The sequence below is a fragment of the Hyla sarda genome, chromosome 2 (assembly GCF_029499605.1).
Source record: "Hyla sarda isolate aHylSar1 chromosome 2, aHylSar1.hap1, whole genome shotgun sequence".
NCBI lineage: Eukaryota > Metazoa > Chordata > Amphibia > Anura > Hylidae > Hyla > Hyla sarda.
In genome coordinates, this window is record NC_079190.1 from 63,447,703 (window position 1) to 63,474,221 (window position 26,519).

Here is a 26,519-nt window from a genome sequence, read left to right on the forward strand (position 1 = left end):
GATCATGGCAGAAATATTGCAATTTTTATTCTAGCTACTAAGCCTAATAAAGATAAATTGACATTTTCTGTTTTTCTGTTTATCATCACAGGCAAATGAAAGGTAACAAATTCATATAGGCAGGAGACGGACCTATATATATATATATATATATATATATATATATTTATATATATATATACAGGACCTACTATTCCCTCCTCCCCCCATATAAGTCAATGAGTCAGCTCCAGATCATTGGTTCCTATGGTCCCTTAGGCTGTTGTAAAGCATCTGTCTAAATACTGTTTTAGGTCATGCAAGATGGCTGCCTCCATAGTAATATATAGAAAATATAATAAGAAAGTCTACAAAAAAATAAATACAGATAAGAAAAGAATATGTATCGCTATCTGGTTTTAGTTAATATAAAAAGAAAATGTAGGAGATGTATTCCCATTACCTTCAGTTAGTTGATCCAGAGAAATGATCTTCCTGATTCCATCCGCTGTGTAGATAGTTCTCACTCCCTGGGGTAGATTCACATTATCAGAAAGAGTTCTGGTCAAATCAGCCAGGAGAGCCTCAAAAGATCGGAATCGATCAGGGGAAATGGCATAGACAATCCCTTTAAAATATCGGTCACCGTTACGATAGAATCGGACTTTCTTAGCCTTCTTTTCTGAACTTAGGGCCTGCAGAGTGCGGGTTCGGTAAAAACTGCAGTGGGCACTATGGGTCGGACTTGGTAGCCCATTGGCTCGAGAGCTTCTGCTGTACCTTTGCGCTTTATCACGCTCATCAAAATGTTCAAGCTCCATGTCTCTCCCCAAGGACATTGTAGAGAGTCTGTAAAGGATAAAAAAAAAAAAAAAACGTTATTCACTGAAGGACTCGAAACTCCTCTGCGTATATAAATATCGGTGATTGTCACATAATTGTTCAAAACCACCTTACGTGGGCTGCAAGAAAAACCCCATCTCTCATTAACAGAAATACTATTTTAGCAGCATTGTATGACTAAGCCGCCTTTTGTTACATTCATATATATTTGTTCGAGAACCATTAAAGGCTCTGATTCTCATTTAGAAGCAATGTAATTGAACATGAGCGTACAGTATACTTCTATGGTGGCTATTAAAATAATACAAGCACTATAAAAGCAATAACAAATATATCAACTATTACTGATGACATACAAAGCCTGTCACCCCAGCAATTAAATGGAGATCTATTAGAATGATAGGCGGCTATGATAGGCGGTTAACAATGAAGTGTGGGAGCTTAATACTGACAAGCCTCAATGTTATACAAAAATAGGTTTTTAATACTGAATTATTTACAAATTTAAGCCCGGACGCGGTTTGAGACAACTGACTGCAAGAAAGTTTGTCTCATTATTATACAAGATATTACCGAACAATCATTTATATACAGTGACCCCCCCGACCTACGATGGCCCCGACATACGATCAATTCAAGATACGATGGCCTCTCAGAGGCCATCGCATGTTGAAGGCAGCATCAACATACAATGCTTTTGTATGTCGGGGCCATCGCATAAACGGCTATCCGGCAGTGCAGACTGCTTCAGCTGCTGCCGGATAGCCGTTTACGGTGCCCCGTGTGCTCTGGTAACGATCATTCACCTGTCCTCGGGGCTCCGGAGGTCCTCTTTGGAGTCCCCTACTACGCCGGCACTCTCCTTCAACGTCATCACATCGTCGCGCATGCCATCCCGTCATCCAATAGGAGCGGCGTGCGTAGCGACGTGATGGCGGCGACGGAGAGCGAGGATCCCGGGCAGCAGAGATGTTCCGGAGTGACAGGGACAACCCGGGGACGCAGCTACAGCGATGGAGGGCGACATCCAGGGCAGCGGTGACGAGCTGTGACAGGTCCGGAGCGGCGGGGACAGGTGAGTATTACCTCCTATACTTTACATTGCACGGATCCCTCAACATACGATGGTTTCAACAAACAATGGTTCATTTGGAACGGATTACCATCGTATGTTGAGGGACTACTGTATGAGGTAGGGAATGGACACTATGCTGGGGAAGACTTATAATGAGTGCAGATTTTCGTCCAAAGTGAAATCTGCTGCGCAAGCGTGTGTATTCCCAGTTGCTGTGCAAGAATTTGTGCAAATGACAGGAAGTACCTCCCATAGACTTGCATTGAGGGGGCAGGGCGTGACATCATGAGGGGAGGGGCTATAACATCACGAGCTCCGGGTGCCGGCTACAGAATTCGTAACAGTTTGTTCCAAACACTGAGCAGCAGAGTACCCCTTTAAAGGGGTAGTCCAGTGGTGAAAAACTTATCCCCTATCCTAAGGATAGAGGATAAGTTTGAGATCGCGGGGGTCTGACCGCTGGGGCCCCCTGCGATCTCTCTGTACGGGGGCCAGGCTCTCCGGCCAGATAACGGGTGTCGACCCCCGCACGAAGCGGTGGACGACACGCCCCCTCAATACATCTCAATGGCAGAGCCGGAGATTGCCGAAGGCAGCGCTTCGGCTCTGCCATAGAGTCGCTTCGTGCGGAGGTCGACATGCCCCCTTCCCGCGGGCTGTCGGGGCTCCGTACAGGAGATCGCAGGGGGCCCCAGCAGTCGGACCCCCCCGCAATCTGCAACTTATCCCCTATCCTTAAGATAGGGGATAAGTTGTTCACCACTGAGTCACCACTGGACTACTCCTTTAAGTGTAACAAGGTTGCACATAATTTTGTGGATTTCAGTACGACATTTATTGAATGATGACTACAGAGGTATATTAGGCCCATCAGAGTAAATTTTTATGTCTAACCATAAGCTACACAGAACAGGTTTATGGTCACCATTTATTGCACTATTTCTTACAAGACATATAACCAGAAAGGATTAGTCTATGGTTCCCCTCAAGAGTCTTTTTACACATGGGCCTTAGATATGTTTTAGAACCAGAACTCACCAGAGGTTCCTCCTGTTCCATAAGTCAATCCAACCATGTGCAACCCCTTTTCCTGGTCTGCACTGGGCATCACACAGTCTGTCCGTTTTGGCCAAATTGTTCTTTCTTGCACCACTTTTGCATCCAATTCAATGACATATCAACACACGTACCACCTAATCAGTATTATTGGGAGGCTGAACTAAGCTTCTAGATAAGAACGGCTTGTTATACATTATAGTCTGATTTTCTGATGAGGTGATTTTGGGCCTAAGGCAGCACATATATAGATGCAATATTCATTGCTGTATATGAATTATTTATCATTTATGTGCCATTTGTGTACATTATCTGCAGATGGGATGAACCCGACCAATATATCTGGGCATGTCAAGCAAGACATGTTTATATCTGCGATACTACCATATATACTCAAGTATAAGCTGACCCAAATATAAGCCGAGGCCCCTAATTTCACCTCAAAAACGCAGGAAAAGTTATTGACTCGACTATAAGCCTAGGGTGGGAAATACATCATCCCCCCATGTCATCATCCCCCCTCTCATCATCCAGACCCCCGTCATTAACACCCCCATCATCATCACCCTGTCATCATCACCCTGTCATCATTCCCCTAGTCATCACCCCCCCCCCCTTCATCATCACCGTCTGTCAATCCCTTCATCAGTGGTCTTCAACTTGCGGACCTCTAGATGTTGCAAAACTACAACTCCCAGCATGCCCGGACAGCATCGGCTGTCCAGGCATGCTGGGAGTTGTAGTTTTGAAACATCTGGAGGTTCGCAGGTTGAAGACCACTGCGGCCTTCGTCATCATCAGCTGCGCACGGACGTCCCTGTGCATCGTCGTCAAGGCAACGTCACTAGTCTGGGGCCGGCCGGCCTCCCGGTGAAGATGGACAGCCAGGAACGACTAACCCTCCCCACCGGACGGTCCCTGCGGCATAGATGGCCCGGACCAACTCACCCTTCCTTCCCAGCCGATGGCTGTCCGGGCATGCTGGGAGTTGTAGTTTTGCAATATCTGGAGGTCCGCAGGCGGAGAGTTCACTCGAGTATAAGCCAAGGGGGGCGTTTTCAGCACGAAAAATCATGCTGAAAAACTCGGCTTATACTCGAGTATATAGAGTATACAGAGTATACAGAATTAATGAAATCTCCATATAACTATATTCTTGTGAATCACTAAACTTCCAAAGTCTTAGACTATTAGGTAGAACACATCACCCTGAAGGCTGCCATAATGAGTGTATATTGTCACCAGCCCGGATGACCATTGTCTGTGGCCAAGTATTTCATTCTCAGGATGTTATCACTTATCCTCTGATTCATAGATTGGGAGGGAAATGTTCCTGGAAATAAATGGGGTACACTGCATATGCGCGCCATTGCTCCATTCATTGTCTATGAACATTGCAAAATGGTCTGAGATAGGAACTTTCCCTTTAAAGCACAAATTCTGTGGGTACCTAAAATAATTTACTGAAAGCTAGTAAATTGTCAATACAGAAAACAGTGCATTTTTATTAAAATCATGTCTTCTTGGGTAGACATGACATTCCATGTTTGATATGACTGTACTTATATTCAATACTGCAATGGTTTTTCCATTAGAGAGAAGCACAGGTAGGAAAATAGTAGTAAGAAGTGTGGTTTAGGTTATTTGAAGGGGTACTCCGGTGGAAAACGTTTTTTTTTCTTCATTTTAATCAACTGGTGACAGAAAGTTAAACAGATTTGTAAATGACTTCTATTCAAAAAAAAATTCCCTTCCAGTACTTTTTAGCAGATTTATGGTACAGAGGAAATTCTTTACTTTTTGAATTAATTTTTTGTTTTGTCCACAGTGCTCTCTGCTGACACCTCTGTCCGTGTCAGCAATGGGGATTTTCTCCTGCTCTGGACAGTTCCTGATACGGGCATCTGGTGTCAGTAGACAAGCACTGTGGACAAGACAAAAAAAAAGAAATTCAAAAAGACAAGAAATTCCTCTGTAGCATACAGCTGCTAAAAAGTACTGGAAGGGTAAAGATTTTTTTTATAGAAGTCACTTACAAATCTGTTTAACTTTCTGGCACCAGTTGATTTAAAAAAAATATGTTTTCCATTGGAGTACCCCTTTAAGGCCCTGAAGTATAAAATAGATAAAGGTTCAGGTGCACCTACATCCGTGCCTGAGGGTGATGCATTTGGAGGCTCAGGCCTGAGGGTAGTAAGATGGCTCCACAGAGATCAAAATTGTTGTGTAGCAAGACAGAGACTGGGTTAATCACATTTTATGGGTTAATCCCATTTTAGCTGTGAATTGCTTAGCTCGAATAATGGGCCATGTTCAAAAATGTGAGTATAGCAGACACAGCCTTGGAAGCCCATCTCATGTTAAGTAGACATGTGCCGTCATTACTCTGGTAATATTCTATGATAAATAGATGCTCCCTTTACACACGATTTTTTCACCAAAGTCTAAAAGTTGCCAAGCTATGGAGATGACGCACTTTTGTGGTTTCTCTGCTGTTTGGTATAAATAAAGGGACGCTGGGAGGGGTCCCTCTCTTTACTCTATTGCACCCAGAATAGTATGGCTGTATTATTGCTGTCTACACTGATCAATGCCATACACATTTACAAACTCTGCAGTGAACTTGTAGAGGATGGGGCTTTGCCATGCAGCTAAAGTCTTTTCTCTTAACAAGATATACAGTCATGGCCGTAAATGTTGGCACCCCTGAAATGTTTCTAGAAAATGAAGTATTTCTCATAGAAAAGGATTGCAGTAACACATGCTTTGCTATACACATGTTTATTCATTTTGTGTGTATTGGATCTAAACCAAAAAAGGGAGGAAAAAAAGCAAATTGGACACAATGTCACACCAAACTCCAAAAATGGGCTGGACAAAATTATTGGCACCCTTAACTTAATATTTGGTTGCACACCCTTTGGAAAAAATAACTGAAATCAGTGGCTTCCTATAACGATCAATAGGCTTCTTACACCTCTCAGCCGGAATGTTGGACCACTCTTCCCTTGCAAACTGCTCCAGGTCTCTCTTATTGGAAGGTGCCTTTTCCCAACAGCAATTTTAAGATCTCTCCACAGGTGTTTAATGGGATTTAGATCTGGACTCATTGCTGGCCACCTCAGAACTCTCCATCGCTTTGTTGCCATCCATTTCTGGGGCTTTTTGACGTATGTTTGGGGTCATTGTCCTGCTGGAAGACCCAAGATCTCGGATGCAAACCCAGCTTTCTGACTCTGGTTTGGTACCCCCTCAGATTTCATGATGCCTTGCACACACTCAAGGCACCTAGTGCAAGAAAAGCAAAAAACCCCAAAACATCATTGAACCTCCACCATATTTCCCTCTAGGTACTGTGTTCTTTTCTTTGTAGGCCTCATTCCATTTTCGGTAAACAGTAGAATGATGTACTTTACCAAAAAGCTTTATCTTGGTCTCATTTGTCCACAAGACGTTTTCCCAGAAGGATTTTGGCTTACTCAAGTTCATTTTGACAAAATGGAGTCTTGATTATTTATGTCTCTGTGTTAGCAGTGGGGTCCTCCTGGGTCTCCTGCCATAGCGTTTCATTTCATTTAAATGTCGACGGATAGTTTGCGCTGACACTGATGCTCCCTGAGCCTGCAGGACACCTTGAATATCTTTGGAACTTGTTTGGGGCTGCTTATCCACCATCCAGACTATCTTGCGTTGACACCTTTCATACATTTTTGTCTTCCATCCACGCCCAGGGAGATTAGCTACAGTGCCAAGGGGTTACAAACTTCTTGATAATGGAGCACACTGTGGACAAAGGCAAATCTAGATCTCTGGAGATGGACTTGTAACCTTGAGATTGTTGAAATTTTTCCACTATTTTGGTTCTCAAGTCCTCATACAGTTTTCTTCTCTTCTTTCTGTTGTCCATGCTTAGTGTGGCACATACAGACACACAATGCAAAGACTAAGTGAATTTCGCTTCTTTTTATCTGCTTTCAGGTGTGATTTTTATATAGGTGAGTTTAAATCACATGCTTGAAACAATCTTATTTTTCCACAATTTTGAAAGGGTGCCAATAATTTTGTCCAGCACATTTTTGGAGTTTGGTGTGACATTATGTCCAATTTGATTTTATTCCTCCCTTTTTTGGTTTAGTTCCAATACACACAAAGTGAATAAACATGTGTATAGCAAAATATGTGTTACTGCAAACCTTTTCTGTAATAAATACTTCATTTTCTAGAAAAAAATTTCAGGGGTGCCAACATTTACGGCCATGACTGTATACATATGCTTCTTAAATGACTAACACTTCTTAAAGGGGTAATCCGGCTTTATACATCTTATCCCCTATCCAAAACATAGGGGATAAGATTTATGATTGCAGGGGACCCGCCGTGAGAAACCCCCGTCATCTCGGTGCAGCCCCCGGCATTCTGTGTCACGCCCCCTCCCATAGACATGAATGGAGGGGGCGTGGCCATGATGTCACGTCCAAATCTCAGAGGCAGCATCCGGCACAGAATGTCGGGGGCTGCACCGAGATCGCGGGGGTCCCCAGCAGCGGGACCCCTGCCATCATACATCTTATCCCTATTCTTTAGATAGGGGATAAGATGTATAAAGCCGGAATACCCCTTTAATGGAGGCCATATATATCTTATCCATAGCTACTGTTCACAAACTACAATATCATGCATTGCTGATTTTATTATGGAAGCGCATCAGCATGACTTACTGAATTCAGCCACATTAACCTGCTGGTAGTGGCCAATAGTAGGGGTGAAACCGATCACTAGGGTCTTTTATTTTTCTTGTCGCTCCATTTACATAGTAAATGTAAATACAAGGGATCGACCGATTATCGGTTTGGCCGATATTATTGGCCGATATTCACGATTTTGGACGTTATCGGTATTGGCAATTACCTTGACGATAATCCGATAATGCCCCGCCGCACCGCACCGTCCCCCCCCCGCACCGCACCCCCCACCACCGCACCGCAACCGCAACGCACCCCCCTCCCACCGCACTGCCCCGGCCAGAGACCTGCACCGCCGCTGCCCCATTGCCTCCCCATTCCCAGTTTTATAATTACCTGTTCCCGGGCCCAGGGTCCACGCTACTTCTGGCTCCTGTGGCGTCCTGTGTTACGCTGTGCTCTGCGCAATGACCAGTGACGTCCTCAACGTGATGTCACCGTCAGTGCACACAGTGACAGCGCAGGACGCCACCAGAGCCAGAAGTAGCGCAGACCCCAGGAACAGGTAATTATAAAACGGGGAATGGGGGAGGCAATGGGGCAGCGGCGGTGGTTGGACTAAGGACCATCAGGGGGAGAGAAGCGGGTGGTGGTGGTCTCTGGGCAGAGGATGGGGGGGAGGGGGGGACTCACGAGGACCCCAGGACAACCCCAGGACAGGCAGGGGGAGAGAAGTGGGTGGTGGCAGCGGTCTCTGCAGTTCATTGATTTAAAGTTCACGCTTTAAATCAATGATCTGCAGCGGCATCCCCGGGGGGGGGGGTGGGGGTGTCAGGGGTAAATAGCCGATAACTTAACTTAATAACTTATACCGGAATATCGGTATAAGTTATCGGCTATCGGCCTTAACCTCCACAGATTATCGGTATCGGCCCTAAAAAAATCGATATTGGTCGATCCCAAGTAAATACGTCTGTTTGGTGTACTGGGGGTGTTCCTTATAGAGCTCTTCGCTGAGACTATCCGACAGAATGGAGAGATTAGAGGGATCACCGCACCAGGACCAGATCGCTACGAGGTCAAGTGCCTGCTCTACATGGACGATGTGACCATCTTTTGCGCTGACCAGCGTTCGGTGACTGCACTCGTCCAGACCTGCGAGGACTTGGGCAGAGCTTCGGGGGCAAAAGTCAACTGCGGGAAGTCGGAAGCTATGCTCTTTGGGGAGTGGCACCTGGCTTCTTCCGACCCCTTACCCTTTACTGTTAAACCAGACTTCATCCAAATTTTGGGAGTCTGGTTCGGGAAGGAAGGAGCGGCCCTTAAGTCTTGGCAAGACTGACTAGCAAAGATGAACTCTAAGATTGGACTATGGAGCTCCAGAAAGCTCTCTATGGCAGGCAAAACACTGGTCCTGCGGAGTGAAGTTTTGCCTGTGCTCCAGTACACCACACAGGGCTGGCCTCCCCATGCCACCGTTTTCAAGGCCATCACCCGGACAGTGTTTTGCTTCATCTGGGGCAAAATGGACAGAGTCAAGAGGACTGTGATGTACAAGGAGCCCCACAAGGGTGGGAAGGGAGTGCCGATATCCCCACTCTGCTGAGGGCCTCCTTTGCATGTGTCAGCATACAGCAAACTCTTGTTGAAAAGACTGGCTCAGCGGGCAGGTCCGTGTCTCGCTTGTTTCTCATGCCCATCTGGAGACAGCTGGGCTGGGACAAGTGGGACAGCTCCATCACCTACAACTGGAACACTCCCTGGTTCTATGGGGATGTTGTCTGGTTTGTGAGGCAGCACCAGCTGGAAGGACTGAAACCCAACCTGTGGAAGCCAAAGACTATCTACAACCTCATCCGAGCTAAAGACTTGTTGTAGCTGTTTCCGGGGCTCCCGGCGGCCACGGCAGAGACTGTATGGACTAATGAGGCTCAAAGCTGCTTACCAATGGACATAAGGACTTGTTGTGGATGGCCATTAAGGGAGGCCTGTCTCTCAGGTCATTCATGCATGCCCACGACCTGTGCAGAACCCGGTACTGCCCCCGGTGCCCCTTTGTGGAGGAAACATCTTTGCACATGTTTTGGCAGTGCCCCTTTGCACAGGGTCTGTTGGATGCCCTGGAACATGAACTCAGAGACTCTGTACCCAGGAACTGCCTATCGTACCATTCGGTGCTTTACAGTCTCTTCCCTGGGACCCACGACGTGGAGGCCATCCAGGAGGCCTTGCGCCTTATGAACTGTTTTAAGGACGCAGTGTGGCTTGCCAGGAACTGCCTCATGATCAACAGGGAGAACATGTCCGTCCGGAACTGCCGCAGGTTCATCAGGAGCCTGCACAAAGCCTATTCCATCTTGGACAGCCTGGCCGTCGATGAAGAAGAAGAGTGAAGACTCCTCTCCTTCCCCGATGTCCCCCTGAAGATATAGCCCAGTAGTTTCGGCCCTATGATCCACCCTCTCCCTACCCCCACACAGTGACCCACTCCCCCATGCCCCCAGCCCCGCCCCATAGCCCACACCCCCACCACGATCACAGATTTTATTGTTTGGTTTTCTCGATTTCTTGTGCTTTTTTTCTTCCAGGATTGAGGGGAGTGTTAGAGTAGCATGCTGTGCTATGTATAGCTTAGGGAACCTTTGCTGTGTATCGTACTGTCATGCTTTGTGTGATTGTAATTTATTGTATGACTTGTAATGACTGAACAAACAATAAAGCTCTTTCAATAACGGAAGTGTTCCTTAGCCCTCTAAGTGCACTGCTATGCCTGCCTGGCTAGTCCAGTAATACCATCCTCAAAATATGCATAACCTTCCTCAGTAGCATGTAGCTATAGTGGAGATGAGTGCATTACAGCACCACTCTTGTCTATAGACTGTGTCTGGTATTGCACTTTGGCCCCATTCGAGAGAATGACAACCCTATGGTACTGTGATTTAGCAGATCTTATTAATTTTGCATATAGTGAGATCAGCTATAATCTGCATGTAAAATCAGACATAAAATTTTATTTGTGGCAGATATTTCCTCCTGAGTTTATATGGAGCTGCGTGTATACAGCCATCAAATGTCCCCATCATTGTTTCTTCTACAATGGGTGGGGGGATGGAGGTTGCAAAACTACAATTCCCAGCATGCCCGGAAAGCCTTCTGTTGGGAGTTGTATTTTGCAACAGCTGGAGCAGTGGGGTAACAATAAATTTTGGGGGCCCCCTGCGAGACCTACTGAGGAGGCCCCTATGCTCCTCCCCACAAGTTATGCCACACCCATACCTAAGTACCCCACCCATACTGATATGCACCACCCATAGGCATTTTCTATGGACTTATAAAGAGCACTTGTAAGTAATACTTTCATTTGTTTTTTTTAAATGTCATTTTTTAAATGTCACTGTAGTGTACAATATATAGCGTAGATAAAATAATACAATTATCTGTTTTACAACCTAAGTAAATAAACAAGTGAGGACTGCCACACACTGTACCCTCTGAATTTAATACGGATACACACTGCACCCTCTGAATATAATACGGCCACACACTGCACCCTCTGAATATAATACGGCGACACACTGCACACTCTGAATATAATACTGCCACACACTGTACCCTCTGAATATAATACGGATACACACTGCACCCTCTGAATATAATACGGCCACACACTGCACCCTCTGAATATAATACGGCCACACACTGCACACTCTGAATATAATACGGCCACACACTGCACCCTCTGAATATAATACGGCCACACACTGCACCCTCTGTATACAATACAGCCACACACTGCACCCTCTGAATATAATATGGCCACATACTGCACCCTCTGAATATAATATGGCCACATACTGCACCCTCTAAATATAATACGGCCACACACTGCACCCTCTGAATATAATACACCACACACTGCACCCTCTGAATATAATACGGCCACACACTGCACCCTCTGAATATAATACGGCGACACACTGCACCCTCTGAATATAATACGGCCACACACTGCACCCTCTGAATATAATACGGCCACACACTGCACCCTCTGAATACAATACAGCCACACACTGCACCCTCTGAATATAATACACCACACACTGCACCCTCTGAATATAATACGGCCACATACTGCACCCTCTGAATATAATACGGCCACACACTGCACCCTCTGAATATAATACGGCCACACATTGCACCCTCTGAATATAATACGGCCACACACTGCACCCTCTGAATATAATACTGCCACACACTGCACCCTCTGAATACAATACTGCCACACACTGCACTCTCTGAATATAATACACCACACACTGCACCCTCTGAATATAATACAGCCACATACTGCACCCTCTGAATATAATACGGCCACACACTGCACCCTCTGAATATAATACACCACACACTGCACCCTCTGAATATAGTACGGCCACACATTGCACCCTCTGAATATAATACGGCCACACACTGCACCCTCTGAATATAATACGGCCACACACTGCACCCTCTGAATATAATACGGCCACATACTGCACCCTCTGAATATAATACGGCCACACACTGCACCCTCTGAATATAATACGGCCACACACTGCACCCTCTGAATATAATACGGCCACACACTGCACCCTCTGAATATAATACTGCCACACACTCCACCCTCTGAATATAATACTGCCACACACTGCACCCTCTGAATATAATACTGCCACACACTGCACCCTCTGAATATAATACGCCCACACACTGCACCCTCTAAATATAATACTACCACACACTGCACCCTCTGAATATAATACGGCCACACACTGCACCCTCTGAATATAATACCACACACTGTACCCTCTGAATATAATACTACAACACACTGTACCCTCTGAATATAATACTGCCACACACTGCACCCTCTGAATATAATACGGCCACACACTGCACCCTCTGAATATAATACCACACGCTGTACCCTCTGAATATAATACTACAACACACTGTACCCTCTGAATATAATAATGCCACACACTGTACCCTCAAAATATAATACGGCCACACACTGCACCCACTGAATATAATAAAAAACTACAACTCCCAGCATGTTGCACTATATAGTAGTATAGGTTATGGTGCAACATGCTTTTCTGCTCCGACTCCCCTCAGACCATTTAGAAGTCATGCTCCTTCACATTTTTCTGACCCCCCCCCCCCCCCCCAGTCCCCAAAACAAAATATTGGTGGGCCTTGAGGACTGGGTTGGGGACCACTGTTCTATACAATTATATAGGATGGACGTCAATTTAAGAAAACTAAAATCTCTACATCAGAACATATAGTGGCATTAGCTTTGGAATTAGAAGGTTTGTCAGGTCTCCTATGTTCTGCTGGTTTTCCAGGTACCAATGTCTCATTCATTTCCTTAAAGGGGTACTCCTGGTGGAAAAATGTTATTCAAATCAACTGGTGCCAGAAAGATGAACAGATTTGTAAATTATCATGTCAGGAACTGTTGCTTTTACTCTGGACAGTTCCTGACACGGACAGAGGGGATGGCAGAGAGCACTGTGGCCAGACTGGAAAGAACTTCCTCTGTAGTCCACAGCAGATGATAAGTACTGGAAGGATTAAGATTTTTTTTATAGAAATAATTTACAAATCTGTTCATCTTTCTGGCACCAGTTGATTTGAATAACATTTTTTCACCGGGTTACCCCTTTAAATGTTTGCAGTTTCGAATACATTCAGGGAGCGCTTTAGTGCACTTGATGTTTTATCAAGATTATAATTACGGTTATTCATAGCTGAAGTATTTAATTGATTGTAGTTGATGTAGAAAGTGATCATCCCTTAGAAAAATCTTCTAATAGTCGACTGTTCTTATAGCGGGTTGTGGAAATTCTATATATGAGTAATTACTATGCGTCCATTCGTGGCGTCTCTTCATTGAGGATGTGACAATGTGTCGCCTCCACGCCTAAATTGAGTCGGGAAAGACTTTCTTTATGGTCAAGAGGCTTGTGCGTTGTCATTGTGACCTCTAAGCCATCTGTTAGTAAACAATGCCCTATTCCTCTTCACTAGTCCCTCTGAATGGACATTGTCTTCACTGGTGCAAACATCTGTGCACGCTGCATATGTGCCATTGAGCAGTTTTATCGGTCTGCTATCTATCACTCTCTTATGGACACCAGGCTTTAAAGATAGATGTTCGTTTAATATATGCAGAGCAGCTTTGCTTATCTGACCCCTATTCAGACTTGGTTATATGGGTTTATGCTTTAGTTCAGTGTTTCACAACAAGGGTGCCTTCAGCTGTTGCAAAACTACAACTCCCAGCATGCCTGGACAGCCGAAGGCACCCTGGTTGGAAAACACTGCTTTAGTTATATATGCAGGGACGTGCACACATAGGGGGAGATTTATCAAAACCTGTGCAGAGGAAAAGTGGTGCAGTTGCCCATAGCAACCAATCAGATTGCTTCTTTCATTTTCCACAGGCCTCTTTAGAGGCCTGTGGAAAATGAAAGAAGCAATCTGATTGGTTGCTATGGGCAACTGCACCACTCTTCCTCTGCACAGGTTTTGATAAATCTCCCCCATAGATTCAAAAGGGGGCTTGAGCCCCTGTCCTTTTAACACACTTACCCAATAATGCCCTTACTGACTGGGACCTTCATGGGGTCCCATTCAGCTGATGTGACTGCCAGATGTCCATTACCCAATAAAAAAAAATACCTGTAAAAATTCAGCAGGAAAAAAAATGGAGAAATGAGGGTTGCAAATAGTCTATTAGGACACAGGGATGTCACAGAGAGGGGTCTTTTATTTGATACTGTCCTTGATTAGCCCCCCCAAAAAAGAGAAGTGCCGCAAGAAGCCTGACCCTGCCCTGTAATACATTGGTTTGACTGACAGGCATAAAATACCATATTTCCCCCTGCAGCAGCCACTGTAGGAAACATGTCTGGCCAGCTGGAGCTCCCCTGCTGATAACATCTGATCATCGGGGGTTTCTTGTTGGTATAGGGTTTTCAGTTTCCTTGTGTCCTACTCAGCCTTTTAATACAGACTAAACCAGTGCTTCATAAGTATTGAGCATGGTCTCACTGGTAGGGCACCTCTAACTGTTAGGGAGGCAGTTTTGAGAGAAATGATTGGAAACTGCTTTAATCTCTGGTTTAGCAATTACGTTAATTCAAGACAAATTTTTGGCAAAGACATTCACCATTGGTAAAGGCTAAGGCATCAACATGTTGCACTGATAACAAGGGTATTCCCATTGGGACACAGGATATGCTATAAATATTTGATAGGTGCGGATCCCATCTATCCTGAAACCCCCAACCACAAAACGGCAACGTGCTAATAATGGCAATTACAGGAAACAGCACAGTGTTAGGCTGCATTCACAGTGTGGTTGCAGACTACAGCTGCCAGATCCATCTGGGGGAGGGGAAAACCGGGCACTCCCGTATGGGTTTTCCCCTCCCCCAGCCGGATCCAGCACCTGTAGGCTGCAAACGTAATGTGAATGCAGCCTTAGGCTGGGTTCACACCACGTTTTTGCAATACATTTCTCGTATCAGGCTTTTGATAAAAAAACGGATTCCTCAAAACCTAATTAAACTGTATCAAAACATGTGTACAAATTTTAATCCGTATACGGTTTAAAAAATTATGTCCGGTTAAATTGTTTTTTTAAGAATAATAAAACATTTGTGTTTTTAACGTTTCACTCCATTATGAATAAAGTTTCACTTGTTTGATTGTAATTCCAAGAAAAGAACTTCCCATGTAAAAAACCGTATGGTGAAAACCGGATGGAACTGTACGTACATACAGTTCTGTACTGTTTCTCTTGACTCCCATGTAGAGATGAGCGAATTTACAGTAAATTCGATTCGTCACGAACTTCTCGGCTCGGCAGTTGATAACTTATCCTGCATAAATTAGTTCAGCTTTCAGGTGCTCCCGTGGGCTGGAAAAGGTGGATACAGACCTAGGAGACTCTTTCCTAGGAATGTATCCACCTTTTCCAGCCCACCGGAGCACCTGAAAGCTGAACTAATTTATGCAGGAAAAGTCATCAACTGCCGAGCCGAGAAGTTCGTGATGAATCGAATTTATTGTAAATTCGCTCATCTCTACTCCCATTTAAAAAAAAAAAAAACGTTTCAATACGGTTTTTCACCCGGACCAAAAACCGTGGTAGGCTACGGTTTAGGGTACGGGAAAAAAACAGACAAAACCGTACAGGATGCAAAACGGACACAACCGGATGCATCTTTTGGCATATGGTTTTCAATGGGGAGTCAATGCATACGGTCTTCAATATGGTTCCGTACAGTTTTCAAATTGAAAACATATACAGGAACTGTATTGCAAAAAAGTTGTGTGAACCCAACCTCTATGGTTCCTGTATACGTTTTCTTTATAGAAAATGTATGGAACCGTATTGAAAACCGTATCCATAGACAAACAATTGAAAACCGTATGCACCCGGTTGCATACGGCTTGCTTGCAATACGTTTTTTTTTCCGTACTCAAAACCGTGGTTGACCACGGTTTTGTCTCCGGGATTAAAACTGTATTGCAACTGCATACGTTTTTTTTGAACATGGACGTCAATGGGAAACACACATGTATCCGTTTTTTACTTTGCACATGCGCATTTGCATCCTAAAATCCCCACATGGGAAACCTCTCCTACTTCCCTGGGAATTTCAATAAAACAAGATTAACTTTAATGAAAAATGGACAAAATTTTCTAAAACGTGTTTTCTTTTTAAATAAAAACAGACGGAACCGTATGCACTTTTAAAAACAGTATACGGTTTAAAAATGCATACGGTTTACTTTTTCAAATACATTTCCATGCATTTTTTTTGCCATACGGTTATCTTTAGAAAAACTGATTGAAAACAGTATGGCAAAAACGTGGTGTGAACCCAGCCGTACCCTGTTTACATAACCCCTATTAATATTAATAGGAGTTAGGCTGGATTCACATCACGTTTTCTCCCATACGGGAGCGCATACGGCACGGGGGAGCTAAAACCTTGCGCTCCCGTATGCTTTTGTATGCGCTCCCGTATGTAATTCATTTCAATGAGCCGACCGGAGTGAAATGTTCGGTCCGGTCGGCTCATTTTTGCGCCGTATGCTTTTTTACAACCGGACCTAAAATCGTGGTTGACCACAGTTTTAGGTTCGGGGGAAAAGCGCATACAGCGCAAAAATGAGCCGACCGGACCTAACGTTTCACTCCGGCCGGCTCATTGAAATGAATTCCGCATAGAAATGCATACGGGAGCGCATACAGCAGGATACGGGAGCGCGAGGTTTTAGCTCCCCCCTGCCGTACGCGCTCCCGTATGGGAGAAAACGTGATGTGAACCCAGCCTTATATGGGAGTTGACTGAGTGAAACAGGCTGTTTTTGGCTTCCCGACCACCTCTGGCCATCGCAAGCTGGCTGGTGGGAACCAGGAGGTGGGGGGTGTTTAGGTGTTGATCTTAAGATAGGCCATGTCTCATAAAGAATACCCCTTTAACAGATGTTTGCACAGTTTTCTCATTGCTGTAGCCTTCTTCACAGGGTGATAAACTCCTTATACATATCTTTTCACTATCTTACTATTACCACCTTTGTGATGGTAGTGAGAACATCTTCTATTCATGAAAGCCTTGCTGTGTTATCTCTATGAAAGGGATCAAACATTTGTACTTATTTTTGTTTCCTGTTTCATGTAAGACGCTTCCCAGAGAAAATTTGTCAGGTATGACATCAGAGATAACCCGCATGGAGTCATATTTACAGCAACTTGCGATGATTTACAGCGACAAGATAACATCTGTTTTTTCTGCAAGCAAAAATCTAAAGCCTGTATACATGGGACCCACACAGTGATATATAATCTTATGTGACACATAGGAGGCTGGCGCCAGGTGTACATGATAAGTTCAGTCAACACCCTGTATAAATATGGGCATTTTCCCGCCCCGCATTAGACGAGGAGTTATTAAGAGAAATGTTTGGTGCAGTCATCACTTCATGTTAAATGTTAATATGTTCATGCATGGCAGCTATATATATATATATATATATATATATATATATATATATATATTGCTCTAGAAGCTATTGGCTGTACGAGACACATAGGGGGAGATTTAGCAAAACCTGTCCAGAGGAAAAGTTGCCCATAGCAACCAATCAGATCACTTCTTTCATTTTGCAGAGGACTTGTTAAAAATGAAAGAAGTGATCTGATTGGTTGCTATGGGCAACTCAACAACTTTTCCTCTGGACAGGTTTTGATAAATCCCCGATAGTCCTCCCAGAAATGCTTAGTCTGTATTGGATTGCTAGGAAGACTTTCTACTGACATCTGGGAGACAGGTTTTCTGTGTATTATTGGGCATTGTTCCGCTATTTGGGCACTATGAAATTTACACCAACAGGGGCACTGTAACTAGTCTGGATAGGCACTGATATAGAGCAGTGAGGCAAGCACCTTTATAGGCTGGCACTTGTATGGAGTCACCCTGACTGTCACTGTTAAGAAATGCCCTGTGGCTGCGGCACCACTGGGCAATGCCTATAGAAAGATCCTGCTGCAAAGATTTATTCCGCGTTCTAGCACAGAACATCAAAAATGATAACATTACCCCCGTGTCACGATCAGAGCTGGGACGGCAGGATTGTGCACCCGGACGACAGCCGCTGTTTCACGCCTTGCGGCGTGAAACAGCGGCTGTCATCCGGGTGCACACTCCTGCCGTCCCAGCTCTGCTCATTACACGGGGGTAATGTTATCATTTTTGATGTTCTATGCTAGAACGTGGAATAAAGCTTTGCGCCAGGATTCCATGGTGTATGCTCTGACCTTCTTCTCTTCAGTTTATAGTTATACTTGGACTGTCTGCCATTGTGCAGAACCCTATAGGATCCTGTACTGCTATTTATACTTACCTCCGTTTAGCCTCAGCACTAATCATTTTCTCCTGCATTGTTCATGTAGGCAGTGCCCAGCAATTCCTTCATTTGGATTCTTTTGCCTATAGAAAGATGTACGCTAGTCCCTCAGTAATGGAGTATGCATAAGTAGTTCGATTAAACTGGTAGATTACAAGTCAAGTTGCTTTTCTATTTCTTTAATATATGTTTTGGGTGTGGTATAGAGCACAAAATTCAAAACTCTCCATTTTAATAGATTTCTTGCCAGGAAAACTTTAAATGTTTGCGATACATTTTGCATGAAGTTCTTCTTCAATTGTATAAATATCAATTTAGTTTGGTTTAGTAATAGAAATGCACAGCAATAAAAGAGGCATATAGTTGTCACGACGAATAGATCAACTAGCCATGACGGTGGTAGATGTTACTTCGGATGAATGCCTAAGATCATCCAGGAACATACAGGACTCCCACATGTTACATTTTTATATCTGTTCTGACACAACATTGTAACTTAAAATGCTATGACTTGAAAGCATAACACTATGGAGAACCAAACAAATAAGAAAAAATAAAGATTAAAGTGTACCCGTCAGACCCAACAAAAAAACAATATATCACTCAGTACCTAATCCTGACCAAGTACATCTTATTTTTATGTGTCTAGCACCTTTATTTTTTTTATTACACTTTTAATTTAGCTCACTAGTCTGAATTCCTCTCAAAGGGAGGGGGCGTGGCCTCACTGTGCAGGTCTCCGCCCCCTCCCTCAGTATGCTGTCTGCTCACATCTCCCCTAGCATTAGCAAAACTACAACTCCCAGCTTGTCCTCACTGACAGTAGCGGGACACAAGCTAACAGCTGTCAATCAAGGAAGTGTGTCCATGACATAGGTGATGATGCATGGACACAGCAGGACTAGTAGGTGTCCAAGCAGGCAGGGGGCAGTTGGTTGACTGGCTTTTTCAGTAAGAAATACTGAAAATTTTCTAATGAAAGCAACTGCAAAACCTAATGGTTATACATGCTTTACAACATATCAAAAGTTTTTGTATCTAACAGCGCACATTTAAAGATAAATTAGCAGATATAAAAGTTACAAAGAGACATTAAAGACTGTAAATCACTTTCTATGTTGAGGACAAACCCTTACAAGGTGCAGAAAACCAGAAAATAAAATGGAGCTGCCATTAACTGAAGTCCAAGGGTGCTTCTCATCCTGGCACATGTGGAGAGCAGGGCATCACATGTAGTCTAGGTAGGTAACAGAAGAGTACACGTAGTGCAGGTAGACAGCAGTACAGTACATATAGGACATGTAGTATACAGTGCAGGTGAAGAGTAGTGCAGTATGTGTAGTACAGGTAGAGAGCAGTGCAGTACATATAGGACAGGTAGTATACAGTACATATAGTACAGGTGAAGAGTAGTTCAGTATGTGTAGTACAGGTAGAGAGCAGTGCAGCACATGTAGTATAAAAAAAGCAGTGTGGTACATGTAGTACAGGAAGAGCAGTTGGGTACAAGTAGAGAGCAGTGCAGCACATGTAGTACAGATAGAGGCAGTACAATACATATATAGAGCAGTGCAGTACATGTAGTACAGACAGAGGCAGTACAATACATATATAGAGCAGTGGAGTACATGTAGTACAGACAGGCAGTACAATACATATATAGAGCAGTGGAGTACATGTAGTACAGACAGAGGCAGTACAATACATATATAGAGTAGTGCAGTACATGTAGTACAGACAGAGGCAGTACAATACATATATAGAGTAGTGGAGCACATGTAGTACAGATAGAGGCAGTACAATACATATATAGAGTAGTGCAGTACATATAGTACAGACAGAGGCAGTACAATACATATATAGAGTAGTGGAGCACATGTAGTACAGACAGAGGCAGTGCATGCAGATCATGTAGGAAGCACTATAATGATGCAGGTAGACAGGAGTACAGTACATGCAGCACTAGTAGACAGTAGTACAGTACATGCAGCACAGGTAGACAGTAGTACAGTAAATTAGACACATTGCAAAGATGACATATGTTCCTGTCTGTGGCATTCTAAGTAAAAAATATTTTAACCTGGTTACTGGGTATGATTAATGGCCCAGGCTGCAAGTTATACATACAGTAATATTGAGCCATAGTCTCATCAGAGAACCACATTTTAACACAGTAATAGTGTATTTTGTGGGGTGTGAATTGTGTGTTGCATTGCATTGTCAAGCTGTGTATTAGTCCCTTGGATACTTGTTATGGCAGCTCACCTGTGAATAGCATTTAACTTATATGTAATCAGGGGTGCACATACATACATATAGACTGACTATGCATTCACTATGAAGCCCTTGGAGAGAGCAGGTCCAGTCCAGGGCAATCTGATTCCCTTTGCTGAGGCTCTTAATAAAAATATGGAAGGGCCATCTGGACTCCTGTTGTCGAGGGGACCCCCATGACTCAACCTTCACAAGAAAAGTTAAATACTTACCTTGCTCCCCAGCACTCCATTTCCAGCTTTATGCCGACATGACCTAATAACTTTCCACCTGCTCATGATCTGTCCCTTCAAGCACGGCAAAAGCTATCAGACCGTGCTGCCCATCCAGGCCAGCACGGTCTGATAGCTTTTGCCATGCTTGAAGTAGAAGTAGAGCGCAGAAGTAGAGCGCTGAGGAACAAGGAAAGTATATTGTGACGGATCCTAGAGTCACCCTACCTACTTGGATGGACTTTAGGACATCACTATTTGTACCCCTCAGTTGATGTTGTCCAGTGACATAAAGCTCAGAGTTAAAATACTTTTATTTACTGTTTTCATACACTTTCTGAACACAGTCCACTTTCTGTGCACAATACACCTTTTGCACATGGTTCACATTTTGCACACGGTTCACCTTTTGTACAATACACTAATTTTACACATGCGTCTCCCTTTTGCACACAGTCCAACTTCTGCACACCTCCACCTTTTGTACTCAAGGCACTGTATAGGGAGAGCTAACCACCTTTATTGGATTATCTCCCAGACTCACTGTCACCTGTACTGTCTTTACTGACCCTTCCCCCTTTGATGTCCTTCCTATAAAAGAAGACACTTGTTCCACAATAAAGGGTTCTGATTTTATACCTGAAGACTGGTGTTGCCTGGTTCTTTGGGTACAAGGATGCAATAATCTCTAGTTCTGCCTGGGGATATTTCCTGTGATATGCTGGGGGCTTGTCATCCGGAAGGAGAAGTCACTTTTGGCGGAGCCAGTCCGTCACAAGGTCCTCCTCTTGGTTGGGGTGTGCAGCAACAATGTAATCCAATACCAGCAAACCCTGTATGAAGCTTACTGGGGCTCCCCTCAAAAAAAAATTTCAGCTTTTCCTCCCCTCCCCGGCCAGGGGAGGGGGAAGGCCTGGCCTGGCCCGTAGTCTGTGGGAAGGAGGCTAGCTTCTGAACCCCTCTCCAGCAACATTTCCCAAAGGAAAACTCCATCTGTCACCAGTTGAAGGGACAGGGGGCCGACTGCTTCCTCACTCGGTTGCAATATCTGCCACTGAGGAGCCGCACCGACTGTGCCAGCCCCTGTACTGTTCCACAGCCGCTGGGGATCCGGGTCAACCTTCTGGGATCCTGACTGGATCGATGCAGGGACCACAGTCCCATCTGTAACTGCAGACTTGCCGGCAGTCTTCAGTGATAGGCAGATTGTAGCAAAACTCTGCCCTGATGCTGGCACTTCAGCCGGAGAAGTGATCACTAGGTGGAGAGGAAGGTCGACTACTTTCTCACCTGTTTGCAATGTCTGGCGCTGGGGAGGTAAAACGACCACTCCATCTCCCAATATGGAATTCTGCAGCAGGGGAGCTGCACCAACTGTGCTTTCACTAGTACCGTTAAACAGCCGCTAGGGATCCAGACCGACTGCCTGCGATCCCAGCTGTACCAGTGTAGGGATCACGGTTCCCTCTGTAGCTGCAGTATTCGTTGTTGAACAGAGTATAGTAGGACTCTGCCCTGAAGCCGGTGCTTCAGCCGGGGCTGTGCTCAGTAGGTGGAGAGGGAGGTCAACTGCCTCCTCATCCGGTTGTAACCTCTTGCGCTGGGGAGATGAGCCGACCGATCCATCTCCCAGCGTAAAATTCTCCATCTGGGGAGCCGCACCTTCTGTGCTTGCTCCTGGGCTGTTAAACAGTCTCTGTGGATCCAGGCAAACTGCCTGCGATCCAGGGTGGACTGGTACAGAGATCACTGACCCCTCTGTAGCTGTAGAGCTGGTACTGGTGTCTGATGCTGGACAGAGTGTAGCAGAACTCAGCCCTAATGCCGGCGCTTCCACCTGGTCCTTCTAGAGCATCGCAGTCCGGTGTGCCATCCAGGGGAAGGGGGAAACAGAGACCAGCCATCTCATCTGTGCTGGTTTCCTCTGCTGTACATGGCTCATGACCGTAGAAATCCCCCTCAAACAAGGACAGGTAGTCTTCCTCGAGGTACCATTCCTGATACGTCAGCCAAGACAGATCCGGTTCCAGGTCTGGCACCTCCGACTGCGGCAGCATCTCTCTCCGCTTGTCCTGGATGTCCCAGAGTCTGTATGCCTCGGTACGGCCGAAGTCGTACCGCTCCTCGAATGCATCCCACAATAGACCAGGCCAGCCGAAGTCTGTCCCTTCCGGAGAACAGGCTGTGTTTGGTTCCGACTGCCTGCAGCTTGCCCACTAGTACAGGGCACGGTAATGAGCCTCCACTCCATTTCTTTCTGCACCAATCTGTGCAACTCAACCATTTCGCTGCCCGTGGGTTGCTCTCTGAGATAGCGAAGCCGCAAGTGGACCTGTTCCCTGAAGCGCTGTTCTGGGGTGGGCAGGACTTGTGCTCGGCTTCTCACCGACTCCTCAAGAACAACTTCCCAAATCTGCAAGCAAATTAAGGCCCTCTCTTGCATGGACATCTCTTCCATGGCAAACTGCAGCTTCGCTATAAGGAGTTGTGTCAGGTGTGTAAGGACCCTGTTCACACTCTCTCCTGGAGGATCTTTGAAGAGACCCAGGAACCATTGCACCTCTCTTCGGAATTCCTCCATCCTTACAGGCTCTTCCTCACCAGGGTGAGTTGCTGCGAATGGGGTAAAGCCAGCGGCTGTATCTCCCCCAGCTGGGCTGGTCTCAGTGTCGATCATGGAGAAAGTCAGATCCCACCGCTACCACCAATTGTGACGGACTGGCTCCACCAAAAGTGACTTCTCCTTCAGGATGACAAGCCCCCAGCATATCACAGGCAATATCCCCAGGCAGAACTAGAGATTATTGCATCCTTGTACCCAAAGAACCAGGCAACACCAGTCTTCAGGTATAAAATCAGAACTCTTTATTGTGGAACAAGTGTTTTCTTTTATAGGAAGGACATCAAAGGGGGAAGGGGCAGTAAAGACAATACAGGTGACAGTGAGTCTGGGAGATAATCCAATAAAGGTGGTTAGCTCTCCCTATACAGTGCCTTGAGTACAAAAGGTGGAGGTGTGCAGAAGTTGGACTGTGTGCAAAAGGGAGACGCATGTGTAGAATTAGTGTATTGTACAAAAGGTGAACCGTTTGCAAAAAGTGGACCGTGTGCAAAATGCGAACCATGTGCAAAAGGTGTATTGTGCACACAAAGTGGACCGTGTGCAGAAAGTGTATGAAAACAGTAAATAAAAGTATTTTAACTCTGAGCTTTATGTCACTGGACAACATCAACTGAGGGGCACAAATAGTGAAGTCCATCCACGTAGGTAGGGTGACTCTAGGATCCGTCACATATATAACTTCTTATAAATTCTCCTTAAACTATTAACATCGTTTAGCCATTGTATGGCAGTAAATTGCTCCAATAAGTTGGAAACATATCTTCTTGAAATGCAGGCTCTATAAGGTGGTATTTTTTTAAAACATTATTATGGCATTTTAAGGTGATATTATTTTGGGAATTTAATGAAAGTACAGTGTGGACAAGTATTATTTAGTATTGTGAGGGGGTATTCAGGTATAAATGTTGATAAGTAAAAAGTAAATGCAAAGTAAATTGTGTAAAATACATAACAGTGCCATTACCTATTTACTGATTTTTGTTAAAATTTTGGCCAAAAATTATCTTTAAATCACTTGGAGAAGAAGGTAAAGAACTCTAATGTGTCTTCTCCTATTATGAATTCACATTATGTCCTTTATTCACTGCTGAGAGAGATAAAGTACAGAACAACTACAGCTAAGCCAAGGTTGCATGTTGTTGCCTAAGGAAAGTCAGCAAGGATCAGGTTTAATGAGAAAGGAACCATATGGACGCTCCTCACCTTCACAGGGAAAACGTTTGTCCAAAATAAATATTCAGCTGATTATTCACAGATTTACCGGCAAGTAAATAAATATGTGGATATAGGAATATATCAAATATGCTTATAAACATACTGATGTGAAACTTGAGTTTTCACCAATTTCCATTTTATTAGGTAATTTTTCGAGAGCCTTCAGGGTGTCTTCTGTGCCAGATGGCATGTGTGGCGGGGATTTAATACTACACTACTCTACCTAACTATTAAGGAGTGTAATGTTTCATTTAACATAAGCAATGTGTAATTTAAAGTGTTACATGCTTATGCGATGGGATCCTGCCCTAAAGTGTTGCAATAAAAAATCTGCAATTCAGCGTCCAAGGGTTGACAAGTATAAGCTAAGTCCCTGCCGCATTACAGTAGATGATGGTCACAGTGTTACAGAAACCTAGGGCTGAAGGCTTCCTTCATAACCAATTTTTATAGTGACCCAATTAATCTAAAAATAATTAACTAAATAAACAAATAAATACAGAAGAAGCAACTTGGCCTAGATATTAATTACAATTTTCCTCTTGTTATGTTTCTATAACACCCACATAGACATATACATCTCTATGGAGACGCATGGGATTGCATAGGAGCTGTAGTAAGAATTTAGGGATAGTTATTTCTGAGAGCCTCAAAGTGTAGTCAGATATAAGCAAATGTAATGCTTGTCTTAATTCCTAAAGGTACAACCAATAGGAAGAGGGAGATTTTGATCCCATTCTATGGTCTAGTAGGACCACATCTGGTATACTGTGTTCAGTCCTGGAGACCTGCAAAAAGTTATTAATGAAATAGAACAGGTCCAACGACATGCTACAAAATAGTGGAAAGCCTTAAAGTGTACCCGTCAGATAAAACAAAAAACATTTTTTTTAAATATATCACTCAGTACCTAATCCTGATCATGTACATCAAATTGTTATGTGTCTAGCACCTTGTCACGATGCCGGCTGGCAGGTAGTGGATCCTCTGTGCCAGAGAGGGATTGGCGTGGACCGTGCTAGTGGACCGGTTCTAAGCCACTACTGGTATTCACCAGAGCCCGCCGCAAAGCGGGATGGTCTTGCTGCGGCGGTAGTGACCAGGTCGTATCCACTAGCAACGGCTCACCTCTCTGGCTGCTGAAGATAGGCGCGGTACAAGGGAGTAGGCAGAAGCAAGGTCGGACGTAGCAGAAGGTCGGGGCAGGCAGCAAGGATCGTAGTCAGGGGCAACGGCAGAAGGTCTGGAAACACAGGCAAGGAACACACAAGGAACGCTTTCACTGGCACTAAGGCAACAAGATCCGGCAAGGGAGTGAAGGGGAAGTGAGGTGATATAGGGAAGTGCACAGGTGTAAACACTAATTGGAACCACTGCGCCAATCAGCGGCGCAGTGGCCCTTTAAATCGCAAAGACCCGGCGCGCGCGCGCCCTAGGGAGCGGGGCCGCGCGCGCCGGGACAGGACTGACGGAGAGCGAGTCAGGTACGGGAGCCGGGGTGCGCATCGCGAGCGGGCGCTACCCGCATCGCGAATCGCATCCCGGCCAGAGGCGGTATCGCAGCGCCCCGGGTCCGTGGAACCGACCGG

The 26,519-nt window shown here is 44.8% G+C and overlaps 1 protein-coding gene across 4 annotated transcripts in view; it reads right to left on the minus strand.

Annotated features, from left to right (window-relative positions):
* Positions 1–26,519, minus strand: part of DCLK1 (doublecortin like kinase 1) — a 408,196-nt gene that overhangs the window by 345,842 nt on the left and 35,835 nt on the right. For all 4 annotated transcript variants that reach the window (XM_056561920.1, XM_056561919.1, XM_056561918.1 and 1 more), the window contains exon 2: positions 443–828. In XM_056561920.1, coding sequence (XP_056417895.1) covers positions 443–818 — 376 coding nt within the window. In that variant the 5' untranslated portion in view covers positions 819–828. The remainder of the gene's footprint in view (positions 1–442; positions 829–26,519) is intronic.